This window comes from Cricetulus griseus, chromosome 5 (genome assembly GCF_003668045.3).
Source record: "Cricetulus griseus strain 17A/GY chromosome 5, alternate assembly CriGri-PICRH-1.0, whole genome shotgun sequence".
Taxonomy (NCBI): domain Eukaryota; kingdom Metazoa; phylum Chordata; class Mammalia; order Rodentia; family Cricetidae; genus Cricetulus; species Cricetulus griseus.
This window is the reverse complement of record NC_048598.1, coordinates 9396081-9417268: the sequence shown is the minus strand read 5'-3', so window position 1 is coordinate 9417268 and position 21188 is coordinate 9396081. Positions and strand designations below refer to the sequence as shown.

Below are 21188 nucleotides of genomic sequence, written 5' to 3'. Positions count from 1 at the left end.
TGTCTCTCTGTCTCTTTACCCCCCCCCCCCTAGTTTCTGAGTTATACATGGGGAATACAGACTACAAAGCTTTCACTCTAGGGTGTTGCAGATTGCAGTTCTTGTTCTCCAATCCTTGACACGGCCTTCCTTCCATTCCCAACCCGCCAGGCTGACATTAGCAGGGATGAGATGCAGATGCCAGTCCTGGACACTGAGGATGCCTGGCTGTCCGTGGAAGGCCCCATCTCCATAGTGGAGCTGGCTCTTGAGCAGAAGCCTATCCACTACCCCCTGGTGGAGCACCACTCGGTGCTGTGCTCCATCCTGTATGCAGCCATGCGCTTCTCTCTCAGGAGCGTGAAGCCACTTGCCCTTTTTGACAGCAAGGTGAGTCCCCAGAGGGTTTCAGAGCTGTTGGCTAACAGGTACTCGGAGTTCTTATGGAACGGTATGTGTCCAGTTCTCCAGTGGCTTGTGGGTGATGATCCGCTGGAGTCCTAGGTCCTCACCCCCTACCCAGTTCCATTCTTCTAATTTAGTCATAATGTCCTGTGATGGCCTGTGGGGTTTTATCCTCTGCTGATGGCCCTTCTCATTCTGCATATTCTCCCTAGATACCCCCAGACTTACTCATAAGGTTGATGAGTGTGCTTCTGTTGAATGTCCTAGGAAATCTGTATCTAGAACACATCTGGAGACTCTCACCCCATCCTGCCCTGACTTCAGTTTGCTTTCCCTTGAGTTCCCTGGCTTGAGTAATTAACATTAATGCCTCCCTTTGTGCACTAGTGCACACTAGAAACCTGGAGGTGAGCCCTGCCTCAGCCCAGTCTACTTCCTTGTTCTTACTGAAAGCAGAACTGAGGCATGGTGGCATGCGCCTGTCATCCAGCCCTCGGAAAGCAGAAATTGTAAGTTGGTGTGTTCATGACCAGCATGGGCTACATAGCCAATTCCTGGCCATCCTGAGCTATAGGAGATCCTGGCTCAAGAATCAAAACAAACGACCTGGATACTGCTGTGCATTACTGTATCGCTAACTCCTACCTCATTCCCCACCCTCCCTCGACCAGCAAATCAGACCCCTTCCCAACTGTCCTGCCTGCATCGCTCTCAAGGCCCAACCCTGAGGATCTACCCAAGCAGATTGGTTCTGTCTCTCACATTTTGTAGCTCCTTGCAAAGTCAACTCTGAACTTGGTGGTCCACAGAAAGGCTCTGTGTCGTTAGGCTGTCTAGTGAGTTCTGAGATACAGGTTCCGACAGGAAATAAAACTTCAGCTTTACCACTCAGATGTGACTGGGTTGGAGAACACAGCTTCAGCTCATTAGAAAAATGAGTCCCTTCTCTGTCCTTTGCTAGAGTGTAATATCAGGCTTTTCTCAAGACCGGCTGTCCCTCAGGTGCCTGACCCTGTAGAAGCAGAGAAAGTGTCTCCCTAGAGAAACACCACCTCTAAAGAGGGCATGCAAGGGCCTGGGGTATTCAGTTCCTTCTCTCACACTCACAGCCCTGGGGGTCATGAGCTGTTCTTCCTGCTCTGGGGAAGTTGTGCCACATGAAACTGTGGAACCAGGAGGGACTTCCCACAGTCTTTCCTGCTGTCAGGCAGCTATTTCCTGTGGCCGGTGTCCAGTTTTTTGTTTTTAGATGATCATTTAAGTACTGTCTTCACAGTGCTTGTCTAGGTCCCCTAAACTTATCACATCTCTTTGCTTGCCCATGTCTGTGTACCTTGCCTATCACAGAGCAGGAGCTTGGTTGATGCATTTGTAATCAAGATGTTCAAGGAAAAGCATGTCTGCAGTGTGCTAACGATACATGGTGTGAGAAAGGTCCCGTCGGGCTGGGAAGGGTGTGGACTGGAGGATAGTAAATTCTAAAGGCTCTACAAGAATCCACCTCACAGAACTGAATACAGCGCTGAAAGAGGCCAAAGGGGTTACAGCAAATGAAAGCCTGTTTAGAATGATCTTAGCCATGTTAAGTTTGATAGTCTACATAGCAGTAGTGCATATTTTAAGAGAGAGACTTTGGGGCTGGAGATACACCTTAGTGGTAGAACACTTGCCTGGTATGCCTGATGTCCTGGGTCCCATCTCTACCTAACCAGAGAGAGATTTTTAATCAACAGCATTTAACGCTTTGATTACAGTTGTTTACGGCAGGGTGCAGCATAGTGCCAGAGACTACATCTAGCCTGCAGAGAACACAAAGGAAAAAGTAAAGACTGCCGCTGCTCCAGCAGCTAACTTTTGAAAGAAAAATGGCAGGGTGTGGGGGGGGGGAATCTGATCAGAAATTTTTCAAAATGAAACATTTGGAAGTGGGCACTGCATGTGGACCTTTGCTAGTCAGGACTACCTGCATCCTGGGCAAAGACTGTCCGAAGCCAGTGCGTGTGTAGTTTAACCTGTAAGCACTCTCTGGAACTTAGAATCATAGACATTCACTGTGTACACACTTTTGAGAGGCTTTCTGGGATGGCTGGTTCACAGCTGGAGCTGTTGAGTGGCAGGCCTGGGTGTTCGCAGCTCTGCACTCCACTTCCTGGTGAGGATTGACTTTTGTGTTGGGGGTTGGAGGCCAGAGGAGGATGTGTCCTCCTTGGTGTAGCTTTTTACCTTATAACCTGAGACAGGGAATCTCAGAGCCAGAAGCTCCATGCTTATTCTAGGCTGGCTGGCCAGTAAGCTGACTTATGCACACACCACCCACCACTCTCCAGTGTGAGGCTGCAGGCACACACAGCCATTCCAGCTTGCTGTGTATGTGCAGAGGGTTTCCATTCAAGTACTCATGCTTGGTCAGCAAGTGTTCTGAGCCATCTGCCAAGCCTGCCTGTTCTGTATGACTCTAACCTCAGCTCTTCTCTTAAACCTTAAGCAATAAGTATTTTTAAGGATTCAGATAAATGCTGGTGGTTCAGTTAGCTACTACTGCTTAACAAAAATTATCCCCAAAAACTTGATGATTGCAAACAACCAACACTTACTACTTTAGATTTTAGCCTGCACTTGCTAGCAATTACTCTATCATTGAGCTAGAACCACAGACCTTGGTAGTTTGCAGTGTCACTTATGTAGCCTTGAACTCGAGACCCGCCCCCCCCCACCTCCCCAGTGATTACAGACATGTGTCATCACACCTGGTTTATTCTCTCAGACCTTAGAGGTCAGGAATCTGACGTCCTCACCTAGCTGCCTTTGGCATAAAGGTTCTTGTGGGACTGTGGTGGGGGTTGCTTCATGGAGGTTTCAGCTAAAGACTCAGATAGATTGGGAAGTATGATTACTGCACTTGGCTATGTCTGTAAGGTGGCTCACTGGACCACTGGGCCCTCTTGTGGGTGAACAAAAATACCAAGGCAGAAGCCACAGTTCTCTGGAACCCAGTGTGGAACATGACTTGCTGTCACCGGCCTAATGATATTTGCTGGCAGCCAGCAGCCCACAGTCCAGGGGAGGAGGAACCGCCTGGGCTTGAATAGTAGCTAAGTGGAGGCCGTCTTTAATGCCGCTGCTCACATACTGGCAATGGCTACCAAGGTAGATGATGAGCAGAATGCTAATCTTTCTGTTCAATCAAGAATGACTCGTAGTAAAGTGATTTAGTTTTAAGAATCTTTCCCTTATGCTCCATACTCACCAAGTGTTTTTGTTCTTATTTTTCAATCATTCTCTTTAGGGAAAGAATGCATTTTTCAAAGACTTAACTTCAATTCAGTTATTACCTAGTGGTGAAATGGATCCAAATTTTATTTCTATAAGACAACAGGTAAGCTAGCTACTATATTTTGCTCTTGTTTCTTAGGTGGAAATACCGAAGCAGAAATATAGCTGTCTTTTAAAAAGATGGCCACGTCCTCAAAGTTATTCCCAAGAGCACTTTCCCTAGTGCATGTTCCTTCATTGGTGTCGGGCGGGACAACTTTAGAGCCAGTGGGATGGCCCAGCAGGTACTTCGTGACCTTAGCTGGATCTCCGGGACCCTCGTGGCAGAGAGAACAGACTCTTCCACATGGATGCTGTGGCGTGTGCCCACACATGCACACGTATATGCATGCATGTACATACACAGATCTTAAAAATGAAAAGGAAGGCCAGGTGGAGGTGGTGCACACCTCTCATCCCAACACTGGGGAGGCAGAGGCAGGTGGATCTCTGCGAGTTTGAGGCCAGCCTGGGCTACAAATTGAGTTCCAGGACAGCCAAGGACACACACAAACCCTGTCTCAAAAAACCAAATTAAAAATTTAAAAATAATTTTAGTGGAGTCTCTCTTGTTGACAAAAAGTTGACTTGAGGCACTTTATTCTATTGTTGTGTAAAGGGGTGTGTACAGTCCGTGGCACTGAGTTATTGTTGTGTGTGTGTGTGGGGGTGCTTGTACAGTCCGTGGCACTGAGTTGTTGTGTGTGTGTGTGGGGGGGGTGCTTGTACAGTCCGTGGCACTGAGTATGGGGAGGACAGACCACTCTGTGCAGTCAGTTCTCCCACCTCCCATCAGCATTGGGATTGAACTCAGGCTACCAGCTCTGTACAGCAGGTACTGGGTTACTTTAAATGAAACGTACTGACAAGGCAGTGCTATGCCTTCCTGTCTTCAAGTTCTTAATGAAAGTTGTCAGTGCAGCCGTCCAGGCTCAGCATTCTGTCACCAAGGACAAAGATCCCACAGAAGCGGCAGTACCCACTCCCCGGAGAGACCACAACTGGCCAGCTCTGGCTGTGGATTTAGCCCATCACCTTCAAGTGAGCGAAGATGTCATTCGAAGGCATTATGTGGGAGAGCTGTACAACTATGGGGCTGACCTCTTAGGAGAGGAGGTAAGGATGACCTGTGATGTCCGTCTTAGGGCTCACGCTGGGAAACACACAGCTGGAGGAAGCAGAAAGCGGATGTTGAGTAGCATATCGTGGTGTCTGTGTTTGGGATGTAGAGGCAGCAGGGTGTCATCCTCATCTACATTGAGCAGTCTGGGTTGCACAAGACCCAGTCTTGGACAGCAAAAGAAGAAAGCTAGCCAGGGTTGTGCCTGGTGCCAGGTTCATATAGGGCAGGACAGTAAAACAGGAAAGCTCAATGTGGAATTGGAGGAGCAGAAAAGCATGGACAACTCTGTACCAAGAGACGAGTGAACAGAGCTGTAGAATAAGCAGGGCCTCAGTGCGTGGGAGAAAGTGATAGCTGAACTGACATCAAGGATAGGAAGCAACTGGCCACTCACGCTGAGGGAACAGTGCCTCAGATGGAGGAACAGAGAGTACAAAGGTCCCGAGGTGGGGGCCAGCATGGCAAGGTCCAAGGCTAGAAAGCCAGTGTGGCTGCCACACCTCATCAGCAGTGAGTAATGGGTGGGTAGGCGTCCACTCCCAGCAAGGAGTGACAAGAGGTTGGCTGCTCTCCAAGCCTGAGGTTAGTGTACTCAGCAGCCACCGGAGGATTGCAGGGTCTAACATCATCCCTGACACTGGAAAATAAGGCATATTGTCTGTCATACCTAGTTAAAAACTTAGGTAACAAACAAAATAGCTGGTGAGCAGAGATTTGGGTTTAAATTCTAGGTTGGATTTCAGTTTTCCTTTGTCCACGCACATGGCCATGTTGAGAGCTGAAGCAGGGTCTCTTCACTGACATCCTCAGGGGACAGGTTGAGTAGCTCTTGCTGTATTATTTCTCCATGTTCATCCTCAGGCCATTCTGCAAGTTCACGACAAAGAAGTTCTGGCGTCTCAGCTGCTTGTGTTGACAGGGCAAAGGCTAGCTCATGCACTTTTCCACACTCAGACAAAAGAAGGCATGGAGCTGCTGGCCAGACTCCCACCCACACTGTGCACCTGGCTGAAGGCAATGGTAAGTGCCAGAGAGCATAGGCAGAAGGGAGTTCACAGCAAGAAATTTGCTTCATCCCAGAGAATGTTCTTACTGGGAGAGCTTCCCTAATAAAGCTTAAGGCAGGAGCCATTGATGTTTGACTGTATGAAACTAAAGGACTTTTGTGTCCCATCCGCAGAACCCCCAGGACCTTCAGAACACTGACGTGCCCATTGCAGCAACAGCTAAACTGGTACATAAAGTGATGGAGCTCCTGCCAGAGAGGCATGGGCAGTACAGCCTCGCTTTACACCTCATCGAAGCTGTGGAAGCCATGGCTACTCTATGACAGTGTCTAAAATCTCACTGCATGTCATTTTACACAGTAAGACCTAGAACTTTTTGGAGGGTTTTTTTTTTTTTTTGTATAATAAATAAATATATTACTTTTAAAAAGTGCAATCCTGGTTAAATTCCACTTCCTCAGTTGAGACTAAAGATAAAATACATTAACTGTGCTATAATTAATAGATGCTTTACTGTTATTTTTTCCATTCAGACAAGCAGCTTTATTGTTAAACTTTGGTGTTGTAACTGGTTATACTTTGCAGATTTCTTCCTTATTGTAGTATTCTAGTTCCTACCCCAGTGGCTCCTGTGGGGATTAAGTGTGTTCATACAGCTTCCATCAGCACGCTGGAGATACAGCCCACATCCCTTTACAACATTCAGAGATGTCCTTATACTTGGCCCAGCAACAGGATGCCACCTGGCAGGGAGCTCTGGGTGCTGCTGCTGCCATCAGAGGATAAATGGCTTTACTCTCACCAGAAGGGATCTGGAGAAGGACCCCGGGCCTGCTGGACTCGCCAGAATTGGGAATCAGAGATGTGAAGAATGCAGCAAAATCAATTATAATGTGAAGTGAGATTTATTCTTTATTTTGCCAAGTTCCAAAATTGTATCCACATCAGGTAATTGTAAAAAATGTATTATCTTGTAATACTTATGTAAAAAAAAAAGAACAAAGCAAAGATTCTAAAATATTTAAAGTCCAACTTTATTTATCTTCCAAGTGTTCAAAATGTCTGTTTCTGGGATGTGGTCATGTTGCCTGTCCTAAGAGCAGGACAGAGAACACACTTTGTGCTGTGACAGCCTCAGCAAACCTACCTCACAGCTGGGTGGAGAGAACAAACTGCAACCAGTTCTGCAGCCCGTAGTGCCTAGGGCAGTCCAAGTGCTGAGCAAAGTGAATGAAACCCATTGGCCCCCAGTCTGGCCACAGTGCTTTGGCCCTGCAGCCACCAAGTACTCGCTGCTGGTTAGCTATCTCTGGACGGCAGCCGTACAGTGCAGGGATTGGGTCTGCCACAATCACAGTTGTTCCCAGCAATCATTCTAATAGAGGGAAGACAGCAACTCCACCATTCACTGGGGGTCCCTGAAGGACTCTCACAAAGTCTGAACCTGAGCGAGCACGAGCATATGTGAATTCTCTTCCAATAAAAAGTTAAATCTAAGGAAGATTGTGACTCACTAAACCTAATGCTGTTAACTATCAGATTTCATGCCTTCAAAGAGAAATGTTTCAAGTGTTGCTCAGGTGACTGTGAGGAGCAGCTGGCCATGTGCTGCGATCTTTGTAAGCACAGCTTGAGTGACATAAGTACCACCCTCTACATGGTCCTATGAGGTCCATTCTCCCAATGCCTGCTGGGCTCTGGAAGAAGTAGGCACAGCTAATGATGACAATGGACTTTTTACTCTAATTCCATTACTTGTTTTGAGATGGGCATGGCTTGTATTTTTTGAAAATAAAACTGGCTAAATTTACTCTGGTATGTCACAAAGAACCACAACACAAATTGTTAAATCTCAAAGTTAGATTTGTCATCCAAAAATGTAATATACAAACTAAATTCTGAGTTTAACAAAAGGAGTAAAATATTGTACTACTTTACTAAGGGCTTTTAAAATAAATCTGATGAAGAAAAATGAACATTTATATATCAATTCTCTCACAACAAAGTGCCACAAACAAAGGAGTTTGGCTCTCACGTAGGGCTGGTCTCCCTGCAACAAGGGCACAGCATACGCCCTTGACCAGTAGTGTTGCTCTAGATAGCCCCCATCTCTTCCTCAGATATTTTTACCTCCTTAAGGAAAGTATTCAATAGTCTGAGCGTCTCTATCCCAGGCTGTGCTTAGAAGTAGAAGTGGAGGGGCCCGGCTAAATGCAGCGACAGCATGACATAGCACCAGGCTTCCCACTTCAGCAAAAAAACAGAAAAGAGCTTCACCTCGTTAAAAAAGGTCATCTAAGGTCAATGTGAAGCCTGCTGTGTTTAAATAGCTTTTTAAAATAGGATTACTTGTGATTTAAAGTCATGGAAAACTAAGACTTAGTAACAATAAGCTTACATTGATTATAGCATTCACTTAGAAGTTGCTATTGTCCATTTCGTGAAGAAACACGTATTAACAGTGCACTATAGCAACAGTGAAAGCCCTCTCACCTCTCAGGGATGGGTTTGCTAGGCAGCTTTTTCTGCTTAGTAGATTAGCCATCCTTAGAGATCAATCCAGTATTGGATTGCTTGCAATCTGTCAATGCTACTGTCAATGTAATGTTAAGCAGTGAATTCTGTATATACCGTTATTTTCCATGTCTGTTCATTATTGTGAACTTATGTATATTAGTGAAATAAATTTTCAGATTTCATGTTATTTCGACATTCATACATGTAAGACAAAGCGATTTCTCCCCTCTTGAATAATAAGTTTGTTGATATTCTTTGTGGTACATTCTAAACTCAGCTGCCTTGCAAACGATGTTTTGACTCCCTTCACCTGTGTGGGCACACAACTCTTCAATTCCCTTGCAAAATCACATACTCTTCATTATCCACAACTTCTACACCACAATCAGTTGGGAGTTTCCCAGAATGCCTTTATTTTCAGACATCATAGAACTTAAATACGGAGTCAAAAGTTTCAATAAAATACAAAATATTCTCTTTGGCCACACTGAAAGTAACCATATTCAGTGCCTGACTCTGCAGAAGTCCATCATGAGTGTGTGTGTATGTTAGTTACAGGAAATACTCCTTTTAATATGCTGATTTTTATCCCTATCTTCTCTTTTACCATTTACTCTTCCACTCCTTACCTAACCCTTGGGTTTCTTTCTAGGGTTCTAATAATTCACCCTCAGGTAGCCCTGAGGAGGCTCTTGCTCAGAGTGGTTAACATCAGAATGCTATTTTGCACCAATGACTTCTGCACACCGAGGACAGAGAGTATCTGCAGTTTCGGCAGTGTGCTTCCAACATCGAGGGCACTTTTCTCTGGCAGCTGGTACGACAATGACTTTATAGGAAGACTCCTCACGAATGTCACCACCTTAAAAAGAATACACAGAAGCACCTCCACAGTCATTAAGCTTGCACTGATTCCGCGAGCACTCCCTCCCAAGGCTTTACTCCCTTCCCACTTTCTAACCCGGCCCAGGTTCTGCCCCTTAACATGAACTGTCAACAGCACGGGATCAAACAACTTGATAATTGATGAGCAGATACACAGAGTGAGGCCTCCTCAGTGCTGGAACTAAAGGTGTATGCTGCCATGCCCAGCTCTTGACTCAGGATTTTAAGTGAAGTTATAGCGACTCTGGTAATGCCACTAAAGACTTAAGTTACACAAATGGAACCAACTCTTCTCCACCATTCTGGTTAATGAAGAGGAGTCAGGTAAAAGAGCTCTGTAGACAGTGTACAAAGTCCTGTGATAAATACGCCAGAAACTGAGCCGGGCGTTGGTGCACGCCTTTAATCCCAGCACTCGGGAGGCAGAGGCAGGCGGATCACTGTGAGTTTAAGACCAGCCTGGTCTCCAGAGCGAGTGCCAGGATAGGCTCCAAAGCTACACAGAGAAACCCCGTCTTGAAAAACCAAAAAAAAAAAAAACCACCAGGCAAATGTTACTGAACCCTTTGTAAGAATGGAGTTGTGGGTATTCATACAAGGAAGTTCTAGAGTCTGTATAGGAAGGGTGGGTGGGTCTGGGTAGTAGTAGGCACGACATATGAGAGGACAGAATGCGAGGGGAAGACTCCCGGTGACAGTCACTCGGGGGTGAGGAGGAACTCCCTGCCCCGCTTGGTCTTGATCAGAGAGCAGGTCACAGACTACCTTACTACTAGTAACCCAGTCCCATGGAAAGCTGGGGACCTCAGCTCTGCAGGCCCCACTCACTGCTCTCACCCTCCAGGTTGATGAGGAACGACCCTGTGAGCTCGATTCCATCTTCAGCTCTTTCCCGTGGCTCCTGAGTCAGCAGTGTTGTCTGGGAGGCCATCATTAGCTCATTCAGCTGAGACGTGCTGGAAATCTCCTCAGCTTGCAGCATCTGGAATGCACGTGAGAGTTACTGTTCAATTGAAACTTGACCATCAATTTTAGGCTTTACTGGAGTATACACTTTTACTTTGAAAACTGTGGTTCCCCTCAAACCCCGATCTATATGGTGTTTATTACACTTATAGATAAGTAAGTGCAATAAGTAAGAAGTTAAGTTACCCTTGTCTGTCAAGCCAAAATTCTGCCAACTTTGTTTGTTTATGGAGACAAGGTTTCTTTTGTCCTGGAACTCAATTTGTAGACCAATCTGAATACTATGGCCTTTCCACTGTGTACAGTGACTAGGCTATTTGATAAGCACTTTTGAGATTTTTTTCCTTTCTAATTTTGATCGTAATATAAATATTCCTTTACTATGAAAGAACATGAGACTCAGATTAATTTGGTGTGCATGGCCATTGTCTACTCTTACCACTGCCAACAATGTCCTATGTTCTAGTGACTTCAAGTCGCAAATCTTGAAATGTTTGAATTGAATTAACAACCAAAATAAGATGGTTCCTTTTATTTTTAAAGACTTAAGGTATTTTATGTGCCTGACTTTTTGCTGTGTGTGTGTGTGTGTGTGTGTGTGTGTGTGTGTGTGTGTGTGTGTGTATACATATATACATATATACATATACACACATCATATATATACATATATACACATATATATACATATATATTACATGCAGGCCTAGGGCCAGAAGAGGGTGTTGGATCCCCTGAAACTGTCGTGACAGGCAGTGCTGGGATTAAAGGCATGCGCCACCACTGCGCGTCAAGAACTCATTTGGAATATGAACCAGATGAATAAATTTTTACAGACCCAGGCCTTTAGTGTAAAACTCCTGGTTTTTATGTAATCTGACACTACTGCCAAGTGTCTGGCACTGACCTAAATAGACCCCTGCATGGGTCACAAATTCAGAGCAGGGAACAATCAGTGACAAGTTCAGTGTTGCAAGATTGAAATCCTGGTTTCTAAATACAAAGTCTTAAACACTTGAGATTAAGAAGAGATTTCAGGTAAAGCCTCAAAGCTCCCACCATTCTGCAAGGTAGGGATTCCGAGCAACACCATCCATTCCGCATACCTCCATGATCTCAAACAGCAGCCCCGGCTCGATCACAATGGTAACCTCGTACTCGGCGGCATTTTTGCCAGGGATGCTGCCAAGAAAGGAATCTCGCATGGCACATGTGCTCTCCACTGCCTCCTCCAGGCCTGGCTTCTTCCAGATAGAACTTGTATTAATCCAGCCAGTGCGGAAAACACTCTTGGGTTCTAAAAAACAACAACAACAACAAAAAAAACCTGAAAAGTGAACCGAGTTACAGTCTAGACAGCATATAAGCTTTAACCAAGGGAGACCTATCACTCACGAGAGACAAGGTTGTGACATAGGATGTGACATTCAGGCAACAGGTGTGCTGTTCACAGGGTCCCCAAGCGAAGGGTTCACATTGTCAACACAAACATACAAGACTCAAAAGGAAGCCCAGTCTGAACAGTTGTTCCTTATGATGGTGAGGTTAGAGTGATCATCTACCCCACCCCCTTAAGTTCTAGTTTTCTATGAAAATAAAAGCAGAGAAAAAAAAGTAAAAGTAATCACTACAAAGCACCATATTTTGCTTGAATACAGCTTAAAATACAGCCGGGCAGGGGTGGCTCACACCTTCAATCCCTGCACTCAGGAGTCAGACGCAGGCTATGAGTTCAAGGCTATCCTGGTCTACAAGAGCTAGTTCCAGGACAGCCTCCAAAGCCACAGAGAAACCCTGTCTCATATCCCACCTTCCAAAAGCTATAAATATATTTTGAAACACTATAAACACATGTAGGCAAAAGTAATTTCCCAATATTGTCAAGTGCTTAATACATCTCTGAAGGCACAGACAGCCAACTCCTTAAGAAGGCACAGAGCAGACTAAATGACCAAAACACTATGGCAGTGGCACTGCAAGTATGTTTGACGTGTATAAAGCCGTTACCCCTGCCCGACCCTTCCCATGCAGAGAACGGCTGTCCTTACCTTTGACATATGGGATGTGCTGGAATACCTCTTCTGCCAAGTGAGGAAGAATTGGAGCAAAAGAACGCACCAGCACATCCAAAATTTCTGCCAATGCGGTCTGACAGGAGCGCCGTTTGGGATCCTTCTCACTTTCGCAGTAGAGCCTGGAAGAGGAGCTTGCTCAGCAGCTGACACGATGCCCCGGCTAGGCACGCCCAGTACTGCTGCTACATCTACTCCATGCTGGCTCCGGACAACTTCTATTCCATTTTACTCTCTCAAGATGCACCTGTTTCCTCATGGTTGTCCAACTCTGGCTTTAAGGTGGACAACAATCTACAACACCGTCTTTGCACACAACCAATACAGCAACTGGCAGCATTTAAATGACTCCCATCCCATTAGGGTTACCAGTAAAAGAATGTGAGTTGTATACCCTATGCTAAAGCTGCTGAGGGCCTGCCGTGTGACAGGTTGGGATTGACAGCTCATGCCAGACTTGTCACCAAGCCCGCTCCCTCACCTGCTCAAGGGAGCACCGTAAACGACAGCGTCATTACAGAACTGCCTGTCTAGTCCTGGGTCTGCCCTCAAGGACAGCACAGTGTTCATCTACCAGCAGCTGTGATTCACTGTAGGTTTTGATACAGGATCTCTTTGTGTAGCCCTGGCTGGCCTGGTGTGGAACTCTTTGTAGTCTAGGCTGGTCTTGAACTCAGAGATCGTCCTGCCTCCGCTTCTTGAGTGCTCCTCATTTTTCAGACACACTGAGATTACACTCAAAAGTTGCCCCAACATGAAGCTACTGAGTGGCAGGGCCCAAGTGAGGCTTGACCCCAGATCCCAGGGGTCATTATTGCCCAGCTGCCCACCATGACATCCTTGATGCTGCTTAGGGCTGTGTGCTTAGTCACACTTACCTGTCCTTGACTATGCTGAAGTAGAAGCTGGAGAGTTCTCTGGTATAGAAAGCTTTTAACAGCCTGATAACTTTACCAAAATCATACTGCTTGTATGAGTCAGTAACCTAGGGAACAAAGACAGGATGCATTTGGGAGCTGGGATGAGCAGCGGAAACAGAAGCATTGTCACGGGTGAAGCAAGCCCCTTTCACTAGCCTCTCAGAGGAGCTGCCTCAGCCCCCACGCTTGCTGGACAGGACAGGCATGAGAACCAGACTTAAGTGCTGTGTGGCCCTGGTGCCCTCCCGAAATGCCCGTGGTTCCAGCTAAACCGTGGAGCTGGGACCCTTGATGCATGCTTGCTGCAAAACCAGCATGGGATGACTTTTTTTGTTATTTTTACAAACTTGCTATTACATTTATTTAGGGGTGGAACATGTGTGTGTGAGCCACAGATCACATGTGGAGGTCAGAGAACAATTTACAGTTGGTTCTCTCCCACTGTGCCAGTCCCAGGGTTAAACTCAGGTCACCTGGCTTGGCCGCAAGCACCCTTACCTGCCGAGCCATCTTACCGGCCCATTTCCTGTGAGACCTGCCTCAAAGAATGAGATGAAAGAGCACTATCAGTCTCGTGCCCCCCCCACACACAAGCCAGTGTGCACCTGTGCACACACACTGACTCAAGTACATACATATGCATGCATACGACACAGACATACACCCAAGACAGGCAAGAACACAAGAATGCCAGAGAATGTCATTCTAGTTAGTATTCAGGCGTCTGCACTGGCCTGTCGTTGGTGTTCTGACAGGCTTTGCCTTCAGCTGCAGCCACTAAGAGCACCAATGTGCACACTCACTATGTTCCCTTTTAAAAGGGCCCTTCCCACCTCCCCTCTCTCTCCTGCAGCTCTGGTCCCCAGAAGCCAGTCTCTACTCTCCCCCCCACTTTTCCCATTCACTTCCCCCAATACAAACCCCTCCACACAAGCTGTCCCATGGTGTCTTTCTCTTGCACACTGCTTTTTTAAATTACAACACTAAAGACATGAATACTTCAATAATCATGACTCTACTCTGGAAATGACAGCAAACGGATACCAAGGAAAGAAGGGTTTGTGTTCAATTGCTTGCTTTGTGTTAAGTATGCATGTTCATGTATGTATAGGTGCTACACAGCATGACTCCGTCTCAGATGGGGGGAGGGGTTCTTCTGGGAGTCGGTTCTCTCCACCATGGGTTCTGAGGATCAAACCCAAGTCATCAGGCTTTGGGATCAATGCCTTTGTCAGCTAACTCAGCTCACCGGCCCAACCATATCATTTTTAGGACAGCAAAGAAGGGAAGATACCAGGGACTCATGTTCCCTCACTTATGCCCGCATTCATTTTTTTCAGTGAAATCTGCATGCATGCTTCTGACATAGGGTACACTGAGCAGGACATGTCCAGTTTTGGGAAAACAGACTATGTCTCATATATGTGAGGTTCACCTTGACTGTCAACTGGACAGGATTTAGAATCACCAAGCAGATGACATCTGGATGTGTCCATGACAGTGTTTCCAGAGACATTTAACTGAAGAGGGAAGACAGCCCTGAACATGAATGGTAAGATCTTGGGCAGGGGCCCGGGAATGAGTGCAAAGGGACAAGAAGTGATTGGAGCACCAGTACTCTCTCTTCTTCCTGACTGGAGACACAATGTCACAGCCTCTTCCCAGCCATGACACTTTGTCTCTTCTTAAACTGTGAGTCAAACTTCCCGCCTCCAGGCAGCTCAGCAGATAAAGGCACTTGCCACCAGGCCCCACAACCTGAACCCAACCCCTGGGACTCACAAGGAGAATGAAGAGAACTGACTTCCACAACTGTTCATAGAGGACAGCCATGTGAGCACTGAGAAAGATAGACAGAGACAGACAGACAGACAGACAGACAGAAACACACACACACACACACACACACACACACCCCTTGCCAAATAAATCAATGCAAAATAAACCCTTCAGTTGCTTTTCTCCGGGGATTGTCAGGAAAAAAAAGTAATATGGAGCTCTGGCAGGTGGAGGGGGGCTGTAATAAATACGCTCTGCTTCAGATGCCTTTGGAGGGTTTGGGGGGCTGTGGAGGAGGTAAGGGGGCCTCAGGAAGGTTGGTAGGAATCTGGAAGGCAAGAATGGCTAGAAAAATGAGGGCAATGGAGACCCAACTCAGATTTCAGAAGGGGACTCTGCTGGAAACTGGCCAGAGGTCATCCATGTTACATTCTGGCAAAGAATCTAGCCGCACTTTGCCCTTGTCTTGGTAACTTTCTAAAATTATTTTATTTTATATTCTGGTGTTTTGCCTGCGTGTATATCTATCTATTCACCACCTGTGTACCTGGTGCCTGAAGAAGCTAGAAGAGGGAGCGGGGTCCCCTGCAACTGGAGTTACAAATAGTTTTGAGCTACCACATGGGTACTGAGAGTCAAACCCAAGTCCTGTGGAAAAGCAGCCAGAGCTCTTAACTGCTAAGCCATCTTCCCAGGCCCTGTCCTGGTAACTTGGATGAGGCTAAATTTAAAAATAATGCAGTCAGTTGTGTGGGGAGGAACCCTGAAGAGAATATATAAAGCACCCACGCTAGTCTGTTGCCTCTACGACAGGGCACGAAGGTCTGAAAAAATGTGCAGTTGGTGAGGAAAGGCCCTGAAGTGAGAGTCAAGGCGCACGTCCAGCAGATGCAGTGAGAGCAGCGGCTATCACTGTAAAGATTGGAGCCAAACAGGGAAACCCCGTGTTCTTTACTGGGACAGTGAGAAAGGCATCCTGAAATCACAACCCCAGCCACTGAAGGCTCCAATTATGAATGCACAATTGCATTTGAGAGCCCGAACTGAGACAGCCACTGAAGGGGTTCCCTGTTCAAAATCAACCTTGGAGCGAAGTGTTTTCTTAAGCAACTGCAGCTGTGGCAGAACAGGGCAGAAGAACCAGGTGATGGTGGTGCACGCCTTTAATCCCAGAACTTGGGAGGCAGAGGCAGGTGGATCTGCGAGTTCGAGGTCAGCCTGGTCTGCAGAGTGAGTTCCAGGACAGCCAGGGCCACACAGAGAAACCCTGTCTTGAAAAACCAAAAAAAGAAAGGAAGGAGGACAGAAGACACCGAGCTGACAGCAGAACCGGATGTGGTCCATCCTCGTGGAACTGGGCGTTCAGGCACAAAACACAAGAGTCACTGGGCCATGGAGGCTTGCACTAGGCACAGCCACTGAGATCAGGTGACTTATGACAGAGTCAGATTCCCTGTAAGGAAGCCCTGAGAGTCTAGGGAAGGGACGATGAGATGGCTCAGCAGGTAAACGGGCTGTCGAGGCTGACAGCCAAAGTTGGATCTCTGGGACCAACACAGTGGAAGGAATCTGTGCACTCATGAATTCCGGTGCACACACACTAATTAAATGTAAAAAAATAAATAAAAATAAAAAGCGATAATTCAGCAAAGATATGAAGAGCTTCAACCCACAGTCACTTTGAACTGTGTGAAGCAGAGCAGTGTACTTTCTGGGGAGCACTAGGTATGATTTCTAGCAAGGTCCACCCACTAAAGTTCCGGGAAAGCTGATGCTATTTGACAAAGCCTGCTGTTGTATACTGACCTTTGTCGAGAAATCCTGAATTAAGTGCAGCATATACTGGTCTATGACGTACATATCTTTGACAGGAACCGAATCTGTCTCTGGGTTAAAACCAGCCACATTTCCCAAGAGAAAGCGGAGTGTGTTTCTAAGCTAGTCATAGTAAGAGAAAGTACACAGTTAACAAGTCATGGAATTTTCAATTCAATAGTTACTTTACAACTGTTAATTTTTTCCCAACTTCTGTTATTTTCTTTTTTTAAGACCGGGTTTCTCTGTGTAGCACTGGCTATCCTATCTGTAGACCTGGCTGGCCTAGAACTCACAGAGATCCCCCTGCTTGTGCCTCTCAAGTGCTGGGATTAAAGGTATGGTCACCACCACGTGGTTCAAGTCCAGTTATTTTCTTAATAAGATTATTAAATTCTATTATTCCTACATAAGATTGCAGAAGCACAACTTAACTCTCATTCTAACACCCGATTTTATAAAGAAACAAGCCTGGATGAGTTTTTCATTAACTCTCTTCAGGATAAACCACCTTTCCCTAGCCTGGTTTGCTCATCTTTAGTCACAAATGGTTATATGCTATACAGTCTGTACGTTAATCAGATTTAAAGACATGTACCCTTCCTTAGTGTGACTGTTTTTAAACAAATTAACACGGGTATTTAAAAACGGTCACATGCAGTTTGTTTGCATGTATGTCTCAAACTTTCAACAAGTGGGTCTGACCTTGCTGATGTCATCTCTAGCAGCACTGAGTGCGGAGGGGCCAATGGCTACTTCAGTGAAGACGTTGGATTCAGCTATCCACCAGCGCAGGGCGTCAGCTCCATAGGGAGGCTCTTTGCTTGGATCCTTTTCATTGAAAAACAACATGTAAGAGCCTCCTTCCGCATCCAGCTTCCCCTATTAGTAGAGGGGCTCCGATACAGTGCAGGGCACTTGGGGCAATCTGAATACTACAGCCTTTCCACAGTGTGCAGTGACTAGGCTAACTGATAAGCACTTCTGAGATTTTTTTTTCCTTTGTAATTTTGATCTTCAAGAGGAGCTTGTGAAATAATATATTTAATTAGAGAAACAAAGGCTTCAGCTAGAGTTCCCCCTCAGAAACTGTAAATTGTAAATGCAGGCTGAGCAGGGTACCTAAAAACACAGGCAAAGCCACCAGAAAGCAGACTGTATCTGAAAAGGCGAGTGAGGCAGTCCTGTCCAAGGAACAGACAGGACAGCCCAGGCTTGTTCCAGCGCCCAGGACTTCTGGGTCAGGCACACAGCAGCTGCAGTGTGGGAGTGCAGAGCTGTTTACCCTTCTTTATCCCCCTCGAAACCCAGTGACCACAAGAGGAGAAAGGAACAAGGCAACACACCATGGACTTCTTTCCCCAGATCTGACGGCCATTCTGGGCCCAGATTTTCCCTGAATTCCTGGGCTCCTGGAACCCTCATGTCTCTGCCTCCCGAGGAGCTAGCCACCATCCCTAGCACAGCCTGAGCCTACCAGAGACAGTCTTGTGTTTGTTCACACCGAGGTAACTGCTGAAGACTTGGCTTGCTAATCTAATAGCCTGACAACAAAATGAAAATGAGTTTCAGTCAGACACCTACTTTTCCTCCATTGATGATAGTGTCAGGATTAATGACATTCCCGAGGGATTTGGACATCTTTTCTCCTTTCTCTCCAAGTGTGAATCCATGAACCATCACTGTCCTAAGAAAGACGAGTGACTTCAGGGTGAGAGAGCATTTAATCCTTAGACTCTCTTGACAGACTATGGGTGAAGGTCGTTTCTCAGCATTCTTGTATCAGGGCCAGGAAGCAGGGTGTCCTCCACTTAAACGCAGTAAAATAAGTGTTCTATTTTCTGTGTATCACAGCATGGCCCAGCCTCCGATGAACAAAGAGCAGGGAGACCACCTCCTTAAAGCTAACTTCAAGTCGACAACTGATTTTAAGAGACACAGACATGGGCAGTGAGCTGACTGTCTGAGGGTGGGCGACAAGTGTGGCAGAGCAAACCCTCAGGCTACCGTTTAACACTCACCCTGAGTGAAAAACCCTCAGGCTACCGTTTAACATTCACCCTGAGTGAAAAACCCTCAGGCTACCGTTTAACACTGGCCCCCAGTGACGCCTGCTTCACTCCATGGGCACATGATGAGCAACTGTCCGAACTCACCCCAGCGGGGTTCAGTCCCTTAGTCGCAGCAGGTCCCACAGCAAGAGTGAGCTCAGGGTGCCCTCGGCAGGCGGCACTGTCCTTCCCTACACACTTGGCCATCTCTCCACCACTGGGGACCCTGCTCTACAGGTTGCCCAGCTATCTTTTTTTTTTTTATATAAGTTTTTTTTTTTAAGATTTTATTTATTATGTATACAACATTCTGCTTCCATGTATATCTGCACACCAGAAGAGGGCAGCAGATCTCATAACGGATGGTTGTGAGCCACCATGTGGTTGCTGGGAATTGAACTCAGGACCTCTGGAAGAGCAGTCGGCGCTCTTAACCTCTGAGCCGTCTCTCCAGCCCCCATGCCCAGCTATCTTATCTTCCAGGAGGTGCAACCTGCTCCACAGTGACAGACGCCGCACACTGCTGTGTCTCTCTCCTTCTTTTCTTCTTGTGTTGATTCTGTTTGCTTTCTGTTGTTCTTTGGGGGACAGGGTCTACATACAGCCCAAGCTGACCATCGTATCAAGATCCTCTCATCTCCACCTCCAGAGTGACTGGATTACAGCGTGTGCCACCATGACTATACAAGAGGAAACTGTGGTGCTTTCTTACAAACTGTACCTAACACAACAGACTAACCCTGTGTCCTTCGGCCTTATTGCACCTTCTCTAGACAACACTGACTCAGGGACCGCCCTGATCCAGAGCCAGGAAGAGCAGTGCCACAGCTTGCCAATGGCTGGCCTGTGCATATCTGGCCCCAACCTGTGTGGCACACCTGGCAGGCACTGAGCAGATCATCAAAGCTCACTTTGCACAGAGCGAGCACTTACTTGAAAGGTGCTTTTGTCTTTGTGGCCACCCTTGTTAGTAAGGAAGACTGGAACCAGCCCCCAAGTTGGTCCTTCCCCTCCAGGTACAAGTCTGCCCTCTGCTCAGTGCCTGAAAAGGATTAACACCAAAATGACATTAATTAGAACAAGAAATAAAACCAAGTGTGTGTTGGAGCTTTGGGGTAACCAAAACGACCGTGCTCTGCTGTGACCATGCTCTGCCACAGTCAAGCCCATGTGATCAGACATCCACCCGCTGGAGGCTGGCGTTAGCTGTAGCAGACAGTACTTGTCTAGTGTGCATGGAAGTCACGTGACAGGCAGGTGTGAATGACAGTTCATGCAGTTTAATCCACCCAAGGCCCAGCATGACTCTCGCCTTTACTGTCTCTGGTCACCAAAACCATGTCCAGCATTAAGAACAATGATGAGAGTCGGTAGCTTTGCTCCAGAGGACAGCAGGGCATGAGTGTCGTCTGTCACCACTTTGCACATGGCACACTCGGTCCAGAGACTGAGGAGGCTGTCCCAATGTGCCAGCAGGGCTGGAGAGACGGCTCAGCCATTAAAGGCTACGCTCACCACAAATGTGCCAGCAGAAAATACACAAGTAGTGCCACTCACCTACATGATCTACAAACACACAGGAACAAAACACCTAACCGTGCAATACGGCCTTCAGTGTGTCCAGGGAAACATAATTAGAAAAAATACCAAAAATTAATATGTAAAAATGTACTTAAATTAACATCTAGTTAGCCAGCCCATATCTGAGTGGATACACATGAATTTATGTATGTTTGACTTTCCACCTGCCTAAGTTGAAAAGTCCAGATGAAGAATTTACATTGCCTGCTAGGCCCTACAGCACACTCCCCACAGTGAAGCTTTGGGTCACACTTACTCCATGTGAAACCTGAAGGTAATTCTTTAATGTCCAGCTGCACAGAGGAGCTGCTGTCCCCAGCCCCTTGCTCTAGAAAGCAGAAAGCCCCTGTGGTCACAGCTGGCCCTTGGTGGAGTATGAGGGGCTGAGCCATTACTGTAGAGTAATCTTTCTGTACATTGTGAGGACACATTGCTCTCACTGATAATAGAAAGCAGATTGGCTGGCAGCTAGGCAGGATTTGGGGGCAGAGAGAATACTGGGAAGAAGGGCGGAGTCTCCAGAGTTGTGAGCCAATAGGCAGTTCATTGCTGAGTAAGTGAGCCTGGACAGCACACAGATGAATAGAAATGGGTTAACTTAAGTTGTAAGAGCCGGCTGAAGACAAGCCTCAGCTGTTGGCTGAGCATTTATAATTAATAACAAGTCTCTGAGTGCTTATTTGGAACTGGCTGGTGGGGCAGGAAACTCTGCCCACAGTCTTAAGCTCCCTGTGCTGACAGGTTTTCTTCATTCTATGTCTAACTCCTTGGGATCC

At 46.6% G+C, this 21188-nt stretch overlaps 2 protein-coding genes across 5 annotated transcripts in view; one reads left to right on the top strand and one right to left on the bottom strand.

Moving 5' to 3' along the window:
- Positions 1-8525, top strand: part of Rab3gap2 (RAB3 GTPase activating non-catalytic protein subunit 2) — an 86737-nt gene extending 78212 nt beyond the window's left edge. For 3 of the 4 annotated variants that reach the window (XM_027418744.2, XM_027418743.2, XM_035444984.1), the window contains exons 31-35: positions 151-369; positions 3671-3760; positions 4594-4812; positions 5681-5839; positions 6000-8525. In XM_027418744.2, the coding sequence (XP_027274545.1) occupies positions 151-369; positions 3671-3760; positions 4594-4812; positions 5681-5839; positions 6000-6149 (837 nt within the window). In that variant the 3' untranslated portion in view covers positions 6150-8525. The remainder of the gene's footprint in view (positions 1-150; positions 370-3670; positions 3761-4593; positions 4813-5680; positions 5840-5999) is intronic. The other variant, XM_035444983.1, reaches the window with a different exon arrangement.
- Positions 8526-8732: 207 nt separating this feature from the next.
- Positions 8733-21188, bottom strand: part of Iars2 (isoleucyl-tRNA synthetase 2, mitochondrial) — a 43717-nt gene continuing 31261 nt past the window's right edge. The window contains exons 15-23 of the mRNA XM_027418746.2: positions 19765-19873; positions 18365-18467; positions 17486-17611; positions 16772-16903; positions 13145-13251; positions 12243-12388; positions 11301-11491; positions 10066-10210; positions 8733-9205 (exon numbers count right to left, since the gene is read on the bottom strand). Coding sequence (XP_027274547.1) covers positions 9063-9205; positions 10066-10210; positions 11301-11491; positions 12243-12388; positions 13145-13251; positions 16772-16903; positions 17486-17611; positions 18365-18467; positions 19765-19873 — 1202 coding nt within the window. The 3' untranslated portion in view covers positions 8733-9062. The remainder of the gene's footprint in view (positions 9206-10065; positions 10211-11300; positions 11492-12242; positions 12389-13144; positions 13252-16771; positions 16904-17485; positions 17612-18364; positions 18468-19764; positions 19874-21188) is intronic.